The sequence below is a fragment of the Gallus gallus genome, chromosome 11 (assembly GCF_016699485.2).
Source record: "Gallus gallus isolate bGalGal1 chromosome 11, bGalGal1.mat.broiler.GRCg7b, whole genome shotgun sequence".
NCBI lineage: Eukaryota > Metazoa > Chordata > Aves > Galliformes > Phasianidae > Gallus > Gallus gallus.
The window spans coordinates 12,506,962-12,524,543 of NC_052542.1; the positions used below are offsets into that span (position 1 = coordinate 12,506,962).

Here is a 17,582-nt window from a genome sequence, read left to right on the forward strand (position 1 = left end):
TAAGCTGGAAGAAAAGTTTAGGAAGAGACATTTAAGGTACTAAGAAGAGATCATATCTGACCCTCTCTTTTTGCTTTCTAAAACTCAGTTCATCAGCTTTCAGGCATGCGCTGACCTTTTGCCTCAGGTTAACTTTGCCATGCTCTCTTATAGTACTTGATATTTACCAAAATTTGGCAATTTCCTTGTAACAGTATGTCATATAAGACGAGAGTAATTTTTGAAAATAATATTTCTCCATTTCTGAAGAAAATTGCAATTGGGTCCCCTGTGCATAAAAATGCATTCTCAGCCTTTGCTGATTAGAGTGGAAGAGAAAGATCCATCTGAGGGGTAGTGCCTGTACTGCCTCACAGATCACTCTGGTGGAGCCAGTGGTGCTCCTGTCTAAGAGATCATTTGTCTAGGATGGCCCCTGCCATTGGTACAGAGAGGGATTCTGACACCAGGAATGAGAGGAAACTAATTCAGGAGAATATAGTATAGGGATGTTTATCAACTGCTGATAAAGTTCAGTCACTTTCCTTGTATACTACAAAAGAATACTTAAATAATTTAAAGGTCTTTCTAAAGCCTACACAAGTTAATGAGTACTCTCAGCAGGTTCATCCTGCTCTGATTACTTATTCAAATTGTACAGACAGCTGTCAAGTTATAGATGTGATGTCCTTCATCACAGAAGCAAGATACTTAATTCAGTTGGTTAAGATATACTAATCAGTTATCTTGATCTGTGTAAAATTCTAAAGCGCAATCTAAGCTCTGATTTTAGAGATAGCAGTATGTACTAGATGAATGATTACAACAGTTGCTTAGATTTTGTTAATTTGAAGTGTTTCAAGCATTCGATAAAATAGTTCCTTGCTGTCCACCCCTGAGTGGAATGTCAATTCTTGTTTATAATGTTATAAAGTTAAAAAGAAAGTCCAATAATTGTTTCCAGCAAGCTCATTTGCATTACTTCTTCATAGTAATTATGTGAACAATAAGGAATGTATACCTAAGAGCAAAATATATGGTGATCTGTATGCTGAAATATAATCACCGTAAATATGCCTTAATTGTTTGTGTTGCTTTTAAAGTAAAGGCATGACATAAAGTTCTCCTAATATCTACAGAATGAGTCATAGCATTGAACACTGAAACAGCCAAATAAAGCTGATACTAATAAGAAAAATAATTTGATTATGCTAAACAAAATGAATTGAATTGCTTTATATCTGTTGGAAGAAATGATTAAATTGTAGGGTTTGTGTAGGCAGCAGGAATGATTTTGCTTTTAAAGTAAGTATTACATTCTCCTAGAACATGACTATTTCTTCTAAAGTAAGTAACATTTCATGCTCAATTTTGAAAAGCTGTGGAGAAAAGCTAGTTTTGTGTCAATATGAACATTTAGAATATCAAAAAATGTTTTGGAATTGCCAGAAAATATTTGGTATATCCAAGCAAAACTCTTAACGTGGTATTGAGTGGAATGAATTCAAAAGGTAAGATTTGCTTTACATGATTTTAGCATATTAAAATGTAAATAGTTTTTAAAAATGAAGTCAATGCCTGTGCATGTATAAATGTTGAATGCAGAATAACTTTAAAGCATTTGGGTGAGGAAAGATTCAGAAAAATATGCATCACTATTCTTTTCCTCATACTGTATTTGTTTCTTAAATGAACTTCACAGTAATCTACCGGTGCAGTAGCTGAGTGTCATTGAATCTTAACTCCTGTCCAAAAAATACAGGCATAATTTTGGCCGTGGCCTCTAAGTGATCTTGAGCACTTGTCCTGAGGACACTGAAATACTTGGTTTGCTCTGAATATTGGAATTCTTCATTTCTGTGACTGTGTTTCACCACTGGCAGAGTGAGAATTAAAACTAAGTTCTGCTTAACAAGGGTGTAGCAATACCAACTGAATTAATGTGGTAATATCCTCAGGTCGTGAAGTAACTTACATGATCTTCATGCATCAATACTAAGATGCCGATAACATTACTGTGACTAGGGAAGACAAATGAAAGGCCATCACTGTTACGTGGAAAGCTCCAAGTGAATTGCTGCATGCGTGACCATTCATAGCATTGCCTCCTGGGGCTGAAAGACATGGCCAGTTTGATGGTGATTCTTTGTTTGGTCTAACATTCTCTAGAAGAGAGCATTAGCCATGGGGAGTGAGAAGACATGAGCTTGGCACTAAAATTCCAGGCAGAATAAATGAGGTTTGGAAGTATTCTTATCAAGAAGCACACTTGCTATTGGGTGCTGTGAGATCCAAATCAGACAGCACTTACGGAAACAAAACAAAATCAAAAAACAACAGCAGCAAAAAATACACTCTCTGAGGCTTTCTGTTGATCTCATATTCTGTATCCATTCATTAGCTCTCATCTACAACCAGTGAAAAAGTTGAAATCTGTGTTATCTTTGCAAACATCTTGTAGCCCACCTCTTAGGAGCATATGCTAATGTCCTCATTCAGATTTCTTGCATGAGCTTCTTTGCATCAAGCAAGCTCCTATCCTTTTGATGGTGAGGGACTGATTCTCCAGTGTTTCTCCACACAGGCTTAAAAATTCAGTTACTGTCAAATCTCATTTATTCTGCCTTTTCACCCAGCCCCTCCTTTATATGTAGGTAAGAACAGGAAAAAGAAAGGAAAAATAGCAAGCAAATGAAGAATGAATAAAGTGAATATTATCACAAGCACATAGAGGTTGTTGGGGACATCTACCTCCACATTGTAGGTATTTTCAAGGCTTCTATAATGAAAAAAAACATCCCTCTTGTAATAAATAAACTGACATCTGGAAGTTCAGCTTCATTCTCTGTGGTAGGATTCAAATTGCTAACTGTCATATAACCTTCTGGTATGTGGTTTTTATGAACCTTATGCTGGGCATTTGTATACTTCAGTTTCCTCTCTGCTTTCACATTTGTAGATTAATTTCTATCTTATGTTTTCTTTCATTTTTCACCCTCCAAACTGGTTTGGCTGTTATCTTTCTCTATCTATGTCCTTATGGGACTGTATCTCAACAGATAGAAGAAAGTTGAAATGTCAGGGTTTTTTTCCTTGTGAAAATATAGCATGCTTTAGATAGAGGCTTCTTGCAAATTTCTCACATTTTCTCTTTATCATCTACTGCCTAATCTGCTTAACTTCATTGCTCAGATTTTTAATTATTAAACGCTTAAATTGAAGTTCTTCCATATATATACAACTTATCCACTATCTTTCATTGCATTGCATACTCTGTTCAGGTGTAGAGATGGTTAAAATTAATACAGTATTCATCTAAACTGTTAGCATTGGACTAAGTAGAGGCTGACCACTCTATCAAAAAGAGTAGAAAGGCAAAGTAACAGATTAATTTTAGGAAGCACAAAGACTTGAAGTAACAGGTTAATTTTGAAGAATCCATGGTGTTCACAGGTAAAGAAGTGGAACTAATGTTTAAATGCTGATTTCTAGCAATATTTATGCATACTGAAGTCTCTGTGAATGCAGCTCATCTGTAAGGGACTGTTCATGGTCTGTGTATTCATAACAATTGACAAACATAAGAATTTTTCAGTCGCTCTGGATTTTTTCTGACTTTTGAAACTGATTCTTAAACCTGCATATAAATAATATATGAAACAAAAGCAGAGCTTATAGCTCTCTCAGGGACTCTGCTTTTCCTATGAGTTCCTATTCTGTTATAGGAAATGTAAGTATTGCATTCTCCTGGAAGCGCTGTTCTCTTTTTTTCTATACTCTGTTAGGTGAGATTCCTTGGGTTTTGTGCTGGTTAAAAGAACAGGGTTATATTCAGATTAATTGTTTTTTCTTGAAAAATGTGTTTGACCCTATTCTACCACAGAGACATACTTTCTCATAGCACATAACGAAAAAGAAAAGGAAAGTGGAGAACCTTTGGGGTTTTCCTGTTTTGCCTTATTGCTGACATGATGCTGTACAATCAAAAGCAGATATGCACCACACTGGAGAGGATTATGGCTTCCAGCATTCCCTTCCTGTGGGCTTCTGTCTTTTTCTGAGAAAAGCTACCTATCAGTGAAGCTGGCACAGCTGAGACGGGACAATAGCATACCTGATAGGAGTATACAGACTACAGGAGTATACAAATGGGATATTTAATGTGGTTTCAAAGTTTCAGTATGGGGAGGAGGAAAAGGTTCGGTTTAATCATGCTGTGGTTGCTATTTTGATTGCCCATGATCTCAGCTTGTTTTAAAAAAATAGAAACATTTTCCAAGTTAAGGCATGCTGTTTTAGTGTCAAAATATCTGTAAAAGGACTGAGCAGTAGTGCATTTATACTTCTAATATTTTGCTGAAGAATGTAGTACAGGAGATCATCTTTCCAGTTAACTTTGTCATCAGTGTTCATTTACATGCCCGATGATCTCATCTCCAAAGGCAAACAAAATATTCTATTTCCTATATCTTGGGTAAATGTGAAAAGGCAGCTTTACTGACTTGATAAATAATCTCAAATATTTTACTTTACTTCGAGGTCTTGCTATTTTCAACGCTTTATTATCTCACAGTCAGATAATTGTTAATCTTATTATTTATCTAGTTTATATTAAAGTCAGTTACACCTGATGTATTAGTTATCAGAAAAGTATTAAAAAGTAGGCTAGTGGTAAACTCTGATTGTAATTGAACTATAAATTATGGAGTTATAATATGAATGAAAAGCCAGATATCGTAAATAGCATGCCAAAAGAATCTCACCAGCTGAAAATTCAGCAGATGTTATTTAGAGCTGGCCAGGCAAATTTTAGATAAATTTTTAACTGGAATTTGTTAACTTGGAAAATCAGAATACTGAGAAGTGATTCATTTAGGTTCTCATAAGACAACACCAACATGCAGGAGACAAGGCTTTCTGTGTCTGTGCTGCTAGAATATCAAGTGGAAAAATGTTTCCAAGCATTAGTCAGGCAGAGCATCTCAGGTGTGTAATTTCTGGCCCAGTCATCAGGAGGGCCAACCCCTAACCGTTCTCTGCTCCCTTCCCTAGAAAGCTTCAGAATTTTTACTTTTCACTGTTATTTTTGGGACAGGCCATACAAATGTTCAGATAATGGAGAAAAAGCATGGGGAAGCCATGTAGGGTGGAACTGGTTAGGACCTTGGGAAGCTAATCAAATACCTGAAGATGAGTGTGGAGGTTACTGGAAGCTGGATGAAGGCAAGGTTGAACTCAGCAGCCTTAATTTTGTCATTTCACAACCTGTGCTGCATTTATTTATTTATTTATTTGAACTGGAACTCTTTGTTGTTATGTCTTTCTCTATAGCTCCATATGTGTTTCAAATACAGTTTTGTCCAGTGTACCTGGAAATTTCAGACAGAAACTCCTACTGAGTTACCATTCCTTAGAACAGCTTCTAAAACCATTCAGATGCAAAAAACAACAAAACTATTTTTGATATTTTAGTATTCAGAACTCACTCTCATTTTTCCATGTATTTTGAGCCATACTGAATCCGTAGGTAGTAATTGCAGAAACTAGGCAATGTCTCAGAAACTCATTTCTGAAATGATGTGTTCTGGGTCCACTTTTCCTCACTGCTTTTCCAGAAAAAAAAAAAAAAAAGGTGAGAGGAAAAAAAACTATTAATATGTCTCCAATGCATGTTCTAGCATGCTGTGGAACAGACTCTTAGTGTCAATGTGAATCTCTATGTGCTATTGTAGTACTGTGCTACTGTAATACAAGCAATTAATAAACATTATTTGTAGATGAATACTGACTCCACAGCAGTCAGCTGTGCGGTTAACTAGATGTCATTTCTTTTTTCTCTCAGTTCAGTAAGGTTCCTTCAGATAAGTAGCAAGGAATGTACATAAGATAGCAGGATTTTCTGTCATTCTTGTATCTAGGTTATCATTTGGATCATTTATAAACCTCAGTTCTCAATATTATACTTCTTTCTCAGGTTTTTGAAGGATTTTTGTGTGTGTGTTCTTCTTCATTACAGTAAGTATCTCAGCAGAGTCCTTGGAGATCTTCAAGGATCCACCTTATGCAGCTGTTTCTCTCCTTTGCTATTCCTTTTTCAGGCATTCTGTTCTCCAGGTGGATGTCTGTAAGCAGCTCTTTGAGTGTGGGGGAATCCATTCATCGGCTGAAAAGAGGTCCTGAGAAATCATAGTATGTTCCTCTGCCTGTTAACTTCAATTAACTGAGTATTGTGCATTTTCTCCACCATTCACCCCTAAAGATATTAGCACAGAATAGCTGGTCACTTATCCTTCGTTAGAATGCCCTGTTGGAGAAATGTAAAGGACAGCTGAGTGGGGAGATAACCATATGTTTTTTGGCTGTTCTGTGCCCACAAAGTGATATGAGCACTATCAAGCTTGTGTGGGTAGAGAAATCCGATAGTGATTTGACTGTCATTAAATTAGCACAGATGTCTTCTGCAGCCTCCCACTGTAGTCTTCACTGTGAGCATAGACAATTTGGATGAAGGTCTAGCCTAAATCACTGCTAAGCCTGTATGGATTTGGGCTGTTTTGAGATTGACATATGTTACACGTGTACAGACTTTGTGATACTGGTCTGTATACAATTTATATTCATCATGAGCCAGCATTTGTTTTTTGGTAATTCACAGGACACCAGGGAATTACAGGCAGGTTTGATGTTTACAGCAAATGACATGAATACTCCAAAAACTGCCCACACTTACAATGCTAGCACTGCTATTTTTTCACTTGTAAACAGTTCAGGTTATCTGATGTGCCAAAAAGAAAAAGAAAAAAGTGAGAAATGTTACCGATACTTCAGTCTCCGCATGTACTGGGAAAAGGGACTGTAGGACTCACTAAAAGTTGCTGGAGAATGAGATACGTTACAAAATATAAAACCCTGCTGCAGTGACTGCAGTTGATTATTTCCGCATATCGAGAGGAGTGTTTTCTATTCTCCACTCGTCGGTCAATTCTTTCAGAAAAAAAACCATTAATGTAGGCAGAAGCTGTGGTCTATCTCTATTGGTTTTACTGAATATTTCTAATTTAATGGTGTTGCAAATTGTTTGCATGAGACATACAATATTAATAAGTCAGTTTGTAAGATATTCACAAGAATGCATGGCTTGGTGGAAACACAGGAGAAGTTACATTAGGAAACTTTGGAGACAACACAAGAGATGTGACAATTTTTTGTGAAAATGCATGAAATCATAGTAACTGCTTTCAAACAAATTCTTCTGAATAACATATAATTCTGCATGATTTATCTCTAATGAACATCTAACTGTGAGAGAATGTGGAGAAATAATCCAATTATCCACATGTTATATCTGTTAATTCTTGTAAACAATGCTCTGATGATAGTAAGTAACTAGAAACAGCATCTCTGAAGAACTGTCATTTGGTTTGACATATTTTAAGAAACTTGCTTTGCAGCATTTCCCAGCAGTGTTTATTTTCACACTCCAAATAACCTGACTTGTTTGTTTGTTTGTTTGTTTGTTGAGAAAAAGCTTATACCTTACCCAGGTTCACAGGTCACAGGTTAGTGTGTGAAAAGTGCACTGAAAAGATAAGTTACGTTATCACATGGAAGGAGATAATTTGTAGGAATCAATATGTAGGTACTCACAATTTAATTTTTCAGTTCTCATCATTTCACTCTGTTACCTTCTCAACAGTTTTCAATTTTAGCTCAAAGCTGGCTGCATAGCTATGTTTGTATTTCTGCTCTGTGGATGTTTGACAGCCAATTGCTAGAAAAGAGCTTTCTATTTGCACTGCCAGCTTTACACATCATGTGGTTTTAGACAGAGTACTTACTTCCTTATGTTCAGACACTGAAGTATTCTAAGCAGTCTTCTTAAGTTTGAAAAATAACCTTCAAAATGATATTTTAATGCTTTCCAGTTTTTTTTATAATGTTATTAAATAACATAATGTATTTTGCATGAGTTTGAAATTTTTGCATTAAAAAGGAAGACAGGTTAAACATATTATCGCTGGGATCCTGCTAATCATTGCGTGCTGTGCATGTTCAAAAGGCAGTGTGGTCAAAGCAGCTGAAAGCAGAGCCTTGAAAGATTATAAAATCATGACAACTTAAATATGCACAAATAAATAGAAATATTCATTCACCTTTGACCAAACTGTCCTACTGTAGTTTATTCTGCTTTCACTGATCTAGGATATAGCTTGTCTAGTGTGATGGATTTTGTAAGCAGGCTTCAAATTACTGCTGTGAGTATGTAGTGATTAACTTTTTTATTCGTCTTCTGCAATCCTAAGGGTATGTATTATAAGATATCGTTCTAACATTCACTTGAGAAAATCATTTGAAAAACACAAAGAGGTCTTAGTGCTCAAGTGCAACGTACTCTGCCTGAGAATGAAGCCAAGCAAGGTAGAATAAGCTTTTAAAGAGGAAAGGAAAAATATAGCTCAAACAACACGGAAGAAAAGCTTAGAACAGTGTGAATAAGAGGATGATGATTAAAGGAACAAAAGAGAAGGATTTGGTATATAGGAACTACCCAACCTCTGGCTATCACTCTGAGTGGGAAATTCCCACAGATCATTATTTTTACAGCCTTCCTCATCTTTTTTCTCTATGGAGAAAAGAGAGCCAAGACAGGCTGTGCTGGCAATGGGAATTAGTAACCAAAATGGAACAACTTTCTGAAGTCTTGTTTGGAGACCTCACACCATCTTAGAGGTAGCAGAAACTGCAGCAGGACTTGTAAGAACTTCAGTCCAGGACTGGCAAGCTGGAGAAGGGAATAAATAGCTTTACCGCTATGTCATTGAGATGGGGAAAGAGTGTCAAGCATAGGGGGCACTATTAATTATAATGCCTGAAGTATTGGAATTGTAAATAAAAGTGCTTGATGCCCAAGAGTAGGAAATGACAGATAGATAGTATTTTTCCTCATAAAGACACAGAAGAGAAACTGTTTTACATGACTAAAACTGCATGCAATATTCGTATTTGGCAGTGTAACATAATATCATTGTATGTTTCCATCTATCAAAAATAGTTGGGCTGAAAAGTCTAGACCTGTTTACTGGAGAGGTGTCTGCTGGCGAACACAAGAAAGGAACAGCAGCCTGGGTTCAGAAATAGTTACACAAACTCTAGGCAGAAAGCCAACTACAAAAAGGTGCCAAGCATCTGAGGCCACTTGACATGGGACATTTGGGCATTAAATTGCAGCAGAAAGCATCAAGGAAAGGCAACAGTTCAAGCTGTAGTGGGACACAGGTCATATGTGGTGGCTGTGTTCTCAGGACAGAAGGGGAGACAGATGGTATCCCCAAATGGAAAGGACCAAGGCCAGAGCAAAGGAAACAGAAAGCCTTAGTTATCATCTGGCTTAACATAAGGATTCAGAAGAAACAAGGTATGTAATAAATACAGAAAAATCAATCTGAGACCATGCACTGGAATGAAGATAACAAAGAGTAGAAACAGATTATCTTGTCTTTGTTGCCATCACAACCACTGAAGAAAAATATTTGATTGGGGAAGACTGTGTGTCTGAGGGCACAGTTTCCTCCCTCTTAGCGAGTTTCCCTGTCAGAATTCTTCTGTTAAACAGCACCAGTACTACATAACTATTTTAATTAAAAATTAGTACTGTGGTGAAGTGGAGATAAATAGGGAGAGCTCTTTAGGAATGGCTTGGGCAGTTCTGTGGTCTTGGTGTTTTTTTCCTAATATGATTTTTTATGAGACCGAAGGTGGATTTGTTTCTTCCTCTGTTTTTATAAAAGCAAGGGTAACTATCTTTTTCCAACCAAGGTGTTGAGTGAAAATATTTATTAAAAATGATGAATTCAGTGTGATGAAGAGGATCATACATGACAGCTGTATGGAAAGGATCAGTGCTGCTCTAAACAGGAAAGACTAGGATCAAGATTCGATCAGATTTCTCATCTCTTTTCTTGAATCGGTTGGTCATAGTCACTGAACTAGAGCAAACAGATTCTTATATCCCAGTTTTGTCTCCAGATTTTAAACAGTAGTTCACTCTAGTGTATTATAAGATAATAATGAAAGGTAAGCAGTAAAAAGCAGTTTGTGCACAGTTGCAGCGTGAATATAAACAGAGACAAAATTAACAAATCAGTAGAATAAGAAACAGTAACAAAGAATAAACCAAAACATAAAAGAAGCCAGATGGAGTCAAAGATTCTCAGATGACACAATAGGAAACTGAGGCAGACAAAAGCAGTTATTTCACTCTTAAATGAAAGTGTTAGGGATATTATTGCTTTAATTCTCTTTGAATTTGGTTATGAAACTGCAGCTGAGATGTGTGAGCAGCAACGTATTTTGACAGTTACTCTAGAGGCTTCAAGTTACATGATTCTCATATCTTAAATGAAACCTTTATCAACCGTGGACATGTCTGTCTCCTTTCTGAAAATGTTCCAAGTGCTGACATTATGTCAGGTACGTCAAGCCTGTGCCCCAGTTTGTCATTACCCTGAATAATAATGCAGAATATTTTGGTTTTCCTCTTCCCCATTGTGCAGCTATAATTCCCATTATTAAATATGTGACCAGCCCATCCTTGGAAGATTCTATTAAGTTTACATCACGTTCAATTTATTAATTCTGCATTTTATGCAAATGAATTGGTGGTATCTAAAAAGTTTAATTATTATTGATTTTTTTTTTTTTTTTAATCAGAGTAATCAGTGAATGTGCTGATTGTCTGTTATGAGTCAGCACTTGTCAACAACACACAAAAACCTTCTGGAACACCTAATGATGTTCACATTTTTAGAAAAATGACTGAACAGTCACACACAGAAAGAAGTACATAATTTGTAAAGTGCATTACAGTTGTTGAAAGCTGTAATATTTATAAATGATTGTAAAGTCCACTAAAGTAGTTCCATGCTCTTATGGAATGAGGTGGAACTGCTCGTAACTCAGTGGTTTTGGATAAGAGTCATAAAAACTAAAAAGTGTGTCTCTTAAAAGGGGCCTACTTCAGAAATGAGGGATTTTATCTCAAAGAATAGAGGAATAACATTAGGATAGTGTAGGTGTGTTGTATGCATATCTATGTTACCTCTGGTGAAAATCAGTGATTCTCTAATTATACCCTTAAAAAAAATCTCCTGAGTTAGGAACAGGAAAAATGATGCAAATTTTAAAATGAAGTTTTATGGACAGATTATGCCTTTTCTCTTGAAACATGGGAGAGATAATTCCCTTGTAATTATATGAGGATAAATTAATTACTTTCTGACAAACTCAAACAAAAACTTGTCTACATAGTGCTGCCTTCTCTTTTCTTAGTTAAAAACATCCAGGGGCATTTTTATAGCATGTAGATTTCTCCTCCTTGTGTGAATTTTGATATATTTAAACTTTTCTATTAATATAAGAAAATTGGAATTACAAGTCTCTCCCTTGATGGTGCATCTCTGTGCAGGCTAGTCTGCATCAAGCTGTACATCACTTCTCCTAATGCCCAATCCTACCACAGAGGCCAGTCAACCATGTTCTGCTCATCATGGATATGGACCAGACCCAAGTGCGTTTTGTACTTTCCTGATGGTGAGCACATGGCTTGAACATGACATTCACTGTGCTGAGTGAGCTGTTTTGGCTACTGTTGATTTGCCAGGTAGCTGACGGAGAGCAGGTGAGACAGTTTCCATCTGCAGAAGGCACTCAAATCTCACTGTGTGCCCAGAACTGCGATAGATCTTCATGAACCTTGCTTGAAGCTTCTGTAATTTTGGTGTACACGTTAAGTTCTTGGCTGTGTGCCTGGTTTTGAACAAAGTCTTTCTTAAGAAAATGTGGTTGAAAATAAAATGATTACCTGTAGAAAAACAGGATTTAATATGAGTAAAATTCTCAAGGTGTTTCTGTGTTTTTGTTTTGTTTCAGAGTAGTCTAAAGATTATAACGCCTCTCTGAGTAAGTTCCATCTGTGCAGTTCTCTTGCATTGATTGAGATTATGCATGTTTTTAATGTATGTACATGGGAGACTGTAAAGACATTATATATTTGAATAGTGCGTTGGCAATACTTTCAGATATGCATTCACTGTTAGTGAAAATAATGTTAGTTTTGTGGTAGTACACTGGGTGTGCTGTTGCCCTTGATACTGACTTCATTATCTGTGCGATAACATAGAGTAACAAAGGAATTAATAGCGATTAGAAATTGCGGTGTCTGTAGGGTTTGTTCTGAGTGAAGTTCATATTTTAGGAGAGAGTTTGAGCTGAGGCTACATGGTAGCCATTAGTTGGGTATTAAAGCAGTGCATCTACATAACCATTAACGCTAGGAGAGGGTCCAAAACCTCTCCTGTTACCATAAATCAATGCAGAATTAGGGTGATGGGGTTGCATCTGCTACTTTAAAGGAAAGATGTTTGATTTTTGTAGTCCTACAGCCAGGGCAGCAATAGAGGAGGAAGATACCACTTCTTTTGAAGTCTAATTAACTGAATCTCAAATAAGGGAACTGAATTTGACTCAATCTGAGCATACTGAAGTTTTTCAGTAAACATAATTTTCTCTTCATTTTGGGATACTAGTGAGTAGTGAAGCATAGGGATTAGCTATAGATTTCTCCTTTTATTTTAAATAGAAATTCTTGTGAATTTCTCAGTATTGCTCTGAAAAACAGGAGGTCAACTTTCAAGCACAGGCACAACAAATAAAGCTGGAGTGTGGAAAAGCAGTTTCACATTTACCACATTGGTGAGGCTTTTTCTACAGAAACTGATATTCATTTATCATATTCATTATGTCTCTGTATCATTCACCTTAACCTCATATAATTATGTGTTTAATGATCTTTAACCTTTGCATGAACGCGGCTTGCTGAAGCTTGACAATGCCTGTAAATTATCATTCCCAATGGGTAGAAGATTGGAAATGTTACTTGTTAAAATATATTGTGCTTTCTGGCTTAAATCACAGAACTGAAGTGAAATTCTAACTTTGGACAAAGATGATGACGTTTTAATCTTAAATCTAAATAATGAAATGGTTTTGAAAATATGGCTTTTCTAAAGGTCATTTATTAGAATATTTTGTTACTAAGGTTTAAGACTTTCAAAACCTAGAAAAGATCTTTTAATATATCGGCCCAGATACTCACTGTAAGTATATGTGGTTTCAGTAAATACCATTGTTTTTTATTACAGAACTGAAACTTCTTTACCACTATTAATCTTTGGGTAAAAAACTGATTTTCCACTGATCAGATTCAGTTTCAACTTTAACATAATCAAATGTTTCTAGCACTTCCACTTTTTGTTTAATGCTTAGTTCTTAATTTTGTAGTGTTTCAAATAGCAATATGTATTTCTTTCTTTCTATTGAAAGGACTTTACCTTACTAGAAGAAGCAGTTAATACTAATCATATACTTTTTTATTATTATTTTATTTTAACGACTGGTATCTTGCTAGCACTGCAAAGGTTTTATTGCTTTACATTCATTTATCCCAGAACTGGTTTATGAACCATAACTTCTGTTGGATAATATGAGTAAAACTTACACTGACAGCCTCTCCTACTTACTAGCAGATAGTAAATTGCAGAATCTTTGTGCATTCTCAAATATCGATGTGGAATATCTATTTTATCCAGCCTTAGAAACTCAGAATACAGTTTTTCACTGTAACACTTTATATACTTGGGTGAACTGGAGGTGTTCCCAATTGCTTTACTGAGCTGCATGTGTCCTGGCAATGTTGTGACATGATGTCACTGTAATTCAGCTAAGGATATTCTATCAAAACCCTCATATACAATGTTAATAACATATACATTTTATTCAGGGATCAGACAGATGCTTTAAGTATAAACAATCTGTTTAAAACACGGAGAGGTTCTGTATTGATCTTTACAGGTTCTGGAACCCTGGAAATAAATGTTTATGTTACCTAGATTGAGTGTAATCCCTCACATAAGGACAATAATCTTTAAGACTTTTTTATGTAAATATGTCTCACTTAGCAGAGAGAACTGCAGTACCAATCTGCAGGAGACTGCTGTTAACTTTGGTTAATGTAACTTTGATTGCGTTGATTTTTGTCAAGTAAAAGGTGATTGCAACGACAGTAAGAAGGAAAAAACAACAGAGGACTCAGCTGTCACGTAACATCCGTGTGTACATTCACGTGGAGTGGGTAGGAAGAGTGAACTCGACTGAGTCATTCATATTCACAGGCAATTAAACTGCTTAATTTATTTTTATTTTTTGAAATACTGATGTGGTAATAATGTGTTGCCCAGCAAATTAAAGATGAAGCTACACTTTTAGAAAGGAAGATCTGCTATTATTGCAGAGCAGCATACCAATGGCGCAGGATCTTGTATGTGTATATCAGATCAGCAGAAAATCAGACTTCTCTGCCCTTCTCTGCTGTGTCCCTTGCAAGAATTTGAGATTTCTTTATGGAATGTGCTGTTAATGAGTTTTGTAAGCTCTTGGTGCTAAACAACTGGTTTTCGGATATGATTGTGTGTGAACAACTATCTGCAGAGCCTGCTTGTGTTATGACATAGAATCTACTTGTTGCTTGGTTGTAGCCAAATCTACAAGTCTTACTTTCACATCAATTTTAGTATCTTCGTGCTAGTTCTTATACCAAGTGACAACACTTCCAGGTCACAGGAACCAGTGTTTTCCATTTAAGAGTAAAATACATAGCCAGCAGCAACTTCTGTTGAGCTATCTGCATAAAAATAGGCAAACAGGAGCAAGTCTAGTGGTAGTTCTAAGTCATTTTGCAACCATCCTAAAAAGGTTGTATATATTTACTTTAGAATACTTTGTGTGAGGTAGAGAGAAGTAATAAAACAATGTACATTTGTAATGCTGTATTATTCACTTGTTCTTATTTTTCCTGTTAGGTGTATTAGATTCAACAGTAAATGATACTTAAAACATTATTATTGTGTATTTAAATTATTATCATATTTTTTAATGTATTTACATGAAAATATTTGGTCTACAATTTAGTGCACTTGCCCTTGCAAATTAAAAATTATTGGAGATTACCTGATATTTAAGCCTTGGCTTTGAAGCTACAGAAAATCAATGGAAGTCTTTTCTCTAGTGTGCCTCACTTTAGGTTTTTAACTAACAACAACAACAAAAATCAAAGAAAAATACCTGCTTTTCTTATGCTGTTTCAGGTTGTTTTAATCCTTCCCTGTTTTTTGAAAAGCTCGGTAATGGTATTATTTCTTCTAATGGAGGCATTGAGGAAAATGGGTAGATATATATAACGGTTTTTCTTATATTTCTGCAAACCTGCTTTAAAAGTATTTGAGAAGAAACAATAGGACCCTTTAAGTTAATCTGACAACTGTCTTGTGATACAGTTCTAAAATTCTGGAATGCTGTCCATTAAAACATTTGCATAGATGTCAGTGCTCAGCCATTTTAAGTCCCTTGAAAACAAGATGAAAGCAATACCTTAAAGTAAGATTAAAATATGTATTATTGTTAATCCTTCATTCACCCTATGATCTAATAGGTTGAGGACATTTTGTGCTTGTTCATTTTAGCTGATAATAGTTTTGAAGACATTTAAATTTTAGAACGGGGATTTAAAATATATATAACAGCTGCTTTTTAAATAGAAAGTCTAATTATACCTATGATTGCATTCACATTTGATTAGTATGCATACAAATCCCTACTCTCCTTGTATATTGAAGCTGAGATATGGATCACTGGAGCTATGATTAAAGTACAAAAGAATAGCTTGAGAAAATGTATAGTTAAACCAATGCCAAAAAAAAAAAAAAAAAAAAATCAGATGTAATTTCTATCTCTAAAATGTTTATTTTTCCTTTTAGTTACATACAGACTTGGATCCTGGCAGCAGCAAAATCAAGTATATTCTGTCAGGAGATGGTGCTGGAACTATCTTTGTGATCAATGACAAGACTGGAGACATTCATGCAATGAAAAGGCTTGACCGCGAGGAAAAAGCTGAGTACACTCTAACAGCTCAAGCAGTTGACAGGGACACAAACAAACCTCTGGAGCCTCCTTCAGAATTCATTATAAAGGTTCAAGACATCAATGACAATGCCCCGGAGTTTGTTGATGGTCCTTATCATGCCACAGTTCCAGAGATGTCTGTTGTTGGTATGTATGTCTAAATATCAACCCATTTTGATTCCTCGCAATTAGAATATGCCAGTATATTATAGAGTTTTTGATGAATAAGATATTTATTATGTTGATAGCATTAATTTGCATGTTTTCAAATCTCATCTTGGCCAAAGCTTTCATCTGTAGCACAATTGTAGAATCCCTTAGTAGTAAGAAAAATGCCTAACAGATGTATTAGTGTGTCTTTCTTTGTCTAACAGCACTTTAATGGTCTAAATTTATATTCCCCTTATGATGTTGTGGTTAGAGTATTGTTACTGAGAATGATTTATCAAGATTTGTTCCAACATGACATTTTAATCCTATTGATATTTTGTTGATGTTTAATTATCTGTTTGTGTATTTTCGTACACAGATTTAGAACTTGCAGTATATTGATAAATACTTACTTATTTTCCTGTAAGTGCAATTGCAATCATCCAAAAACATTGAGTTGAAAGATGCTGTGTCTGGGAATTGATGGTTTGACTCTAGAGTGGACTTAACCAATTATCTATATGAGTTGCTGGGAAAATGGAAGGGAAAAATAAAGACTGCTATGGAAAAAGTTAATGAAAAGGGAAATTAAGCCTGTGAAGACATTGTGGGGAGAGAAAAAGGAGTAGGAAATAATCTTCTTAGTACATTTTACTTATATTTATTCATGTTGTTGGATTAGTGTGCATCTACTTCCTGATGGATTATTATATTAGTTTCTTTCTTTTTTTTTTTTTTTTTTTTTTTTTTTTTTGCATAGTTACTCCTTTGTACATATTTGTTTACGCAGGTTCTCAGTCTCTGCTAATATGTACATTTATCCAGTGCAGATAATCTGTAGCCATCACAGTAGTAAAAGGGAAGTAAATCCATCAACCAGAAGAGTCAATTTCAGAGTAATACAGCAATTCACTGTAAGCACAGACATCGAAATCTGACCATGAATTTAAGTAACTCCTAATATTTTTTAATATTTATTTGAGGATAATATGCTTTTAGCCATTTGGATACATTTGTGAAAGCACATTAATTGAAGGACTGCCAAGTCACTTTAGAAAACAAAATGGCAACCAATCAAAGTTTTGAAACACCTCTTGGTGTTACTGTGGTTAAAAAGAGGAGCAATATGGGGAGTCAGAATTATCCTCTTTCTCATGTACTGTACAGTGAGTTGTACGAGGCCATTTTGAAATGAAAGCATGGTGTGCTGATTAAACTGATATTGGAGGTTTCATATTTTTATCTGCATTTCTCCTCCAAATTTTCATGTCCTGGTTACATTAAATTACTTGTGGCAAAACTGATATGTGGATTTTCAAGTATGCATGTCAGTTCTTTTACCAAAACACAGTATTAATTTCTGAAGTCACTTTTAATTATACAAAAACACAATGTGGACCTGCTTTCAGAAGATATTTTTGCCAACATAAAGACTC

The 17,582-nt window shown here is 35.5% G+C and overlaps 1 protein-coding gene across 9 annotated transcripts in view; it reads left to right on the forward strand.

Moving 5' to 3' along the window:
* Positions 1 to 17,582, forward strand: part of CDH8 (cadherin 8) — a 143,889-nt gene that overhangs the window by 36,958 nt on the left and 89,349 nt on the right. For all 9 annotated transcript variants that reach the window (XM_015292511.4, NM_001100289.2, XM_025154211.3 and 6 more), the window contains one exon: positions 15,849 to 16,143. In XM_015292511.4, coding sequence (XP_015147997.3) covers positions 15,849 to 16,143 — 295 coding nt within the window. The remainder of the gene's footprint in view (positions 1 to 15,848; positions 16,144 to 17,582) is intronic.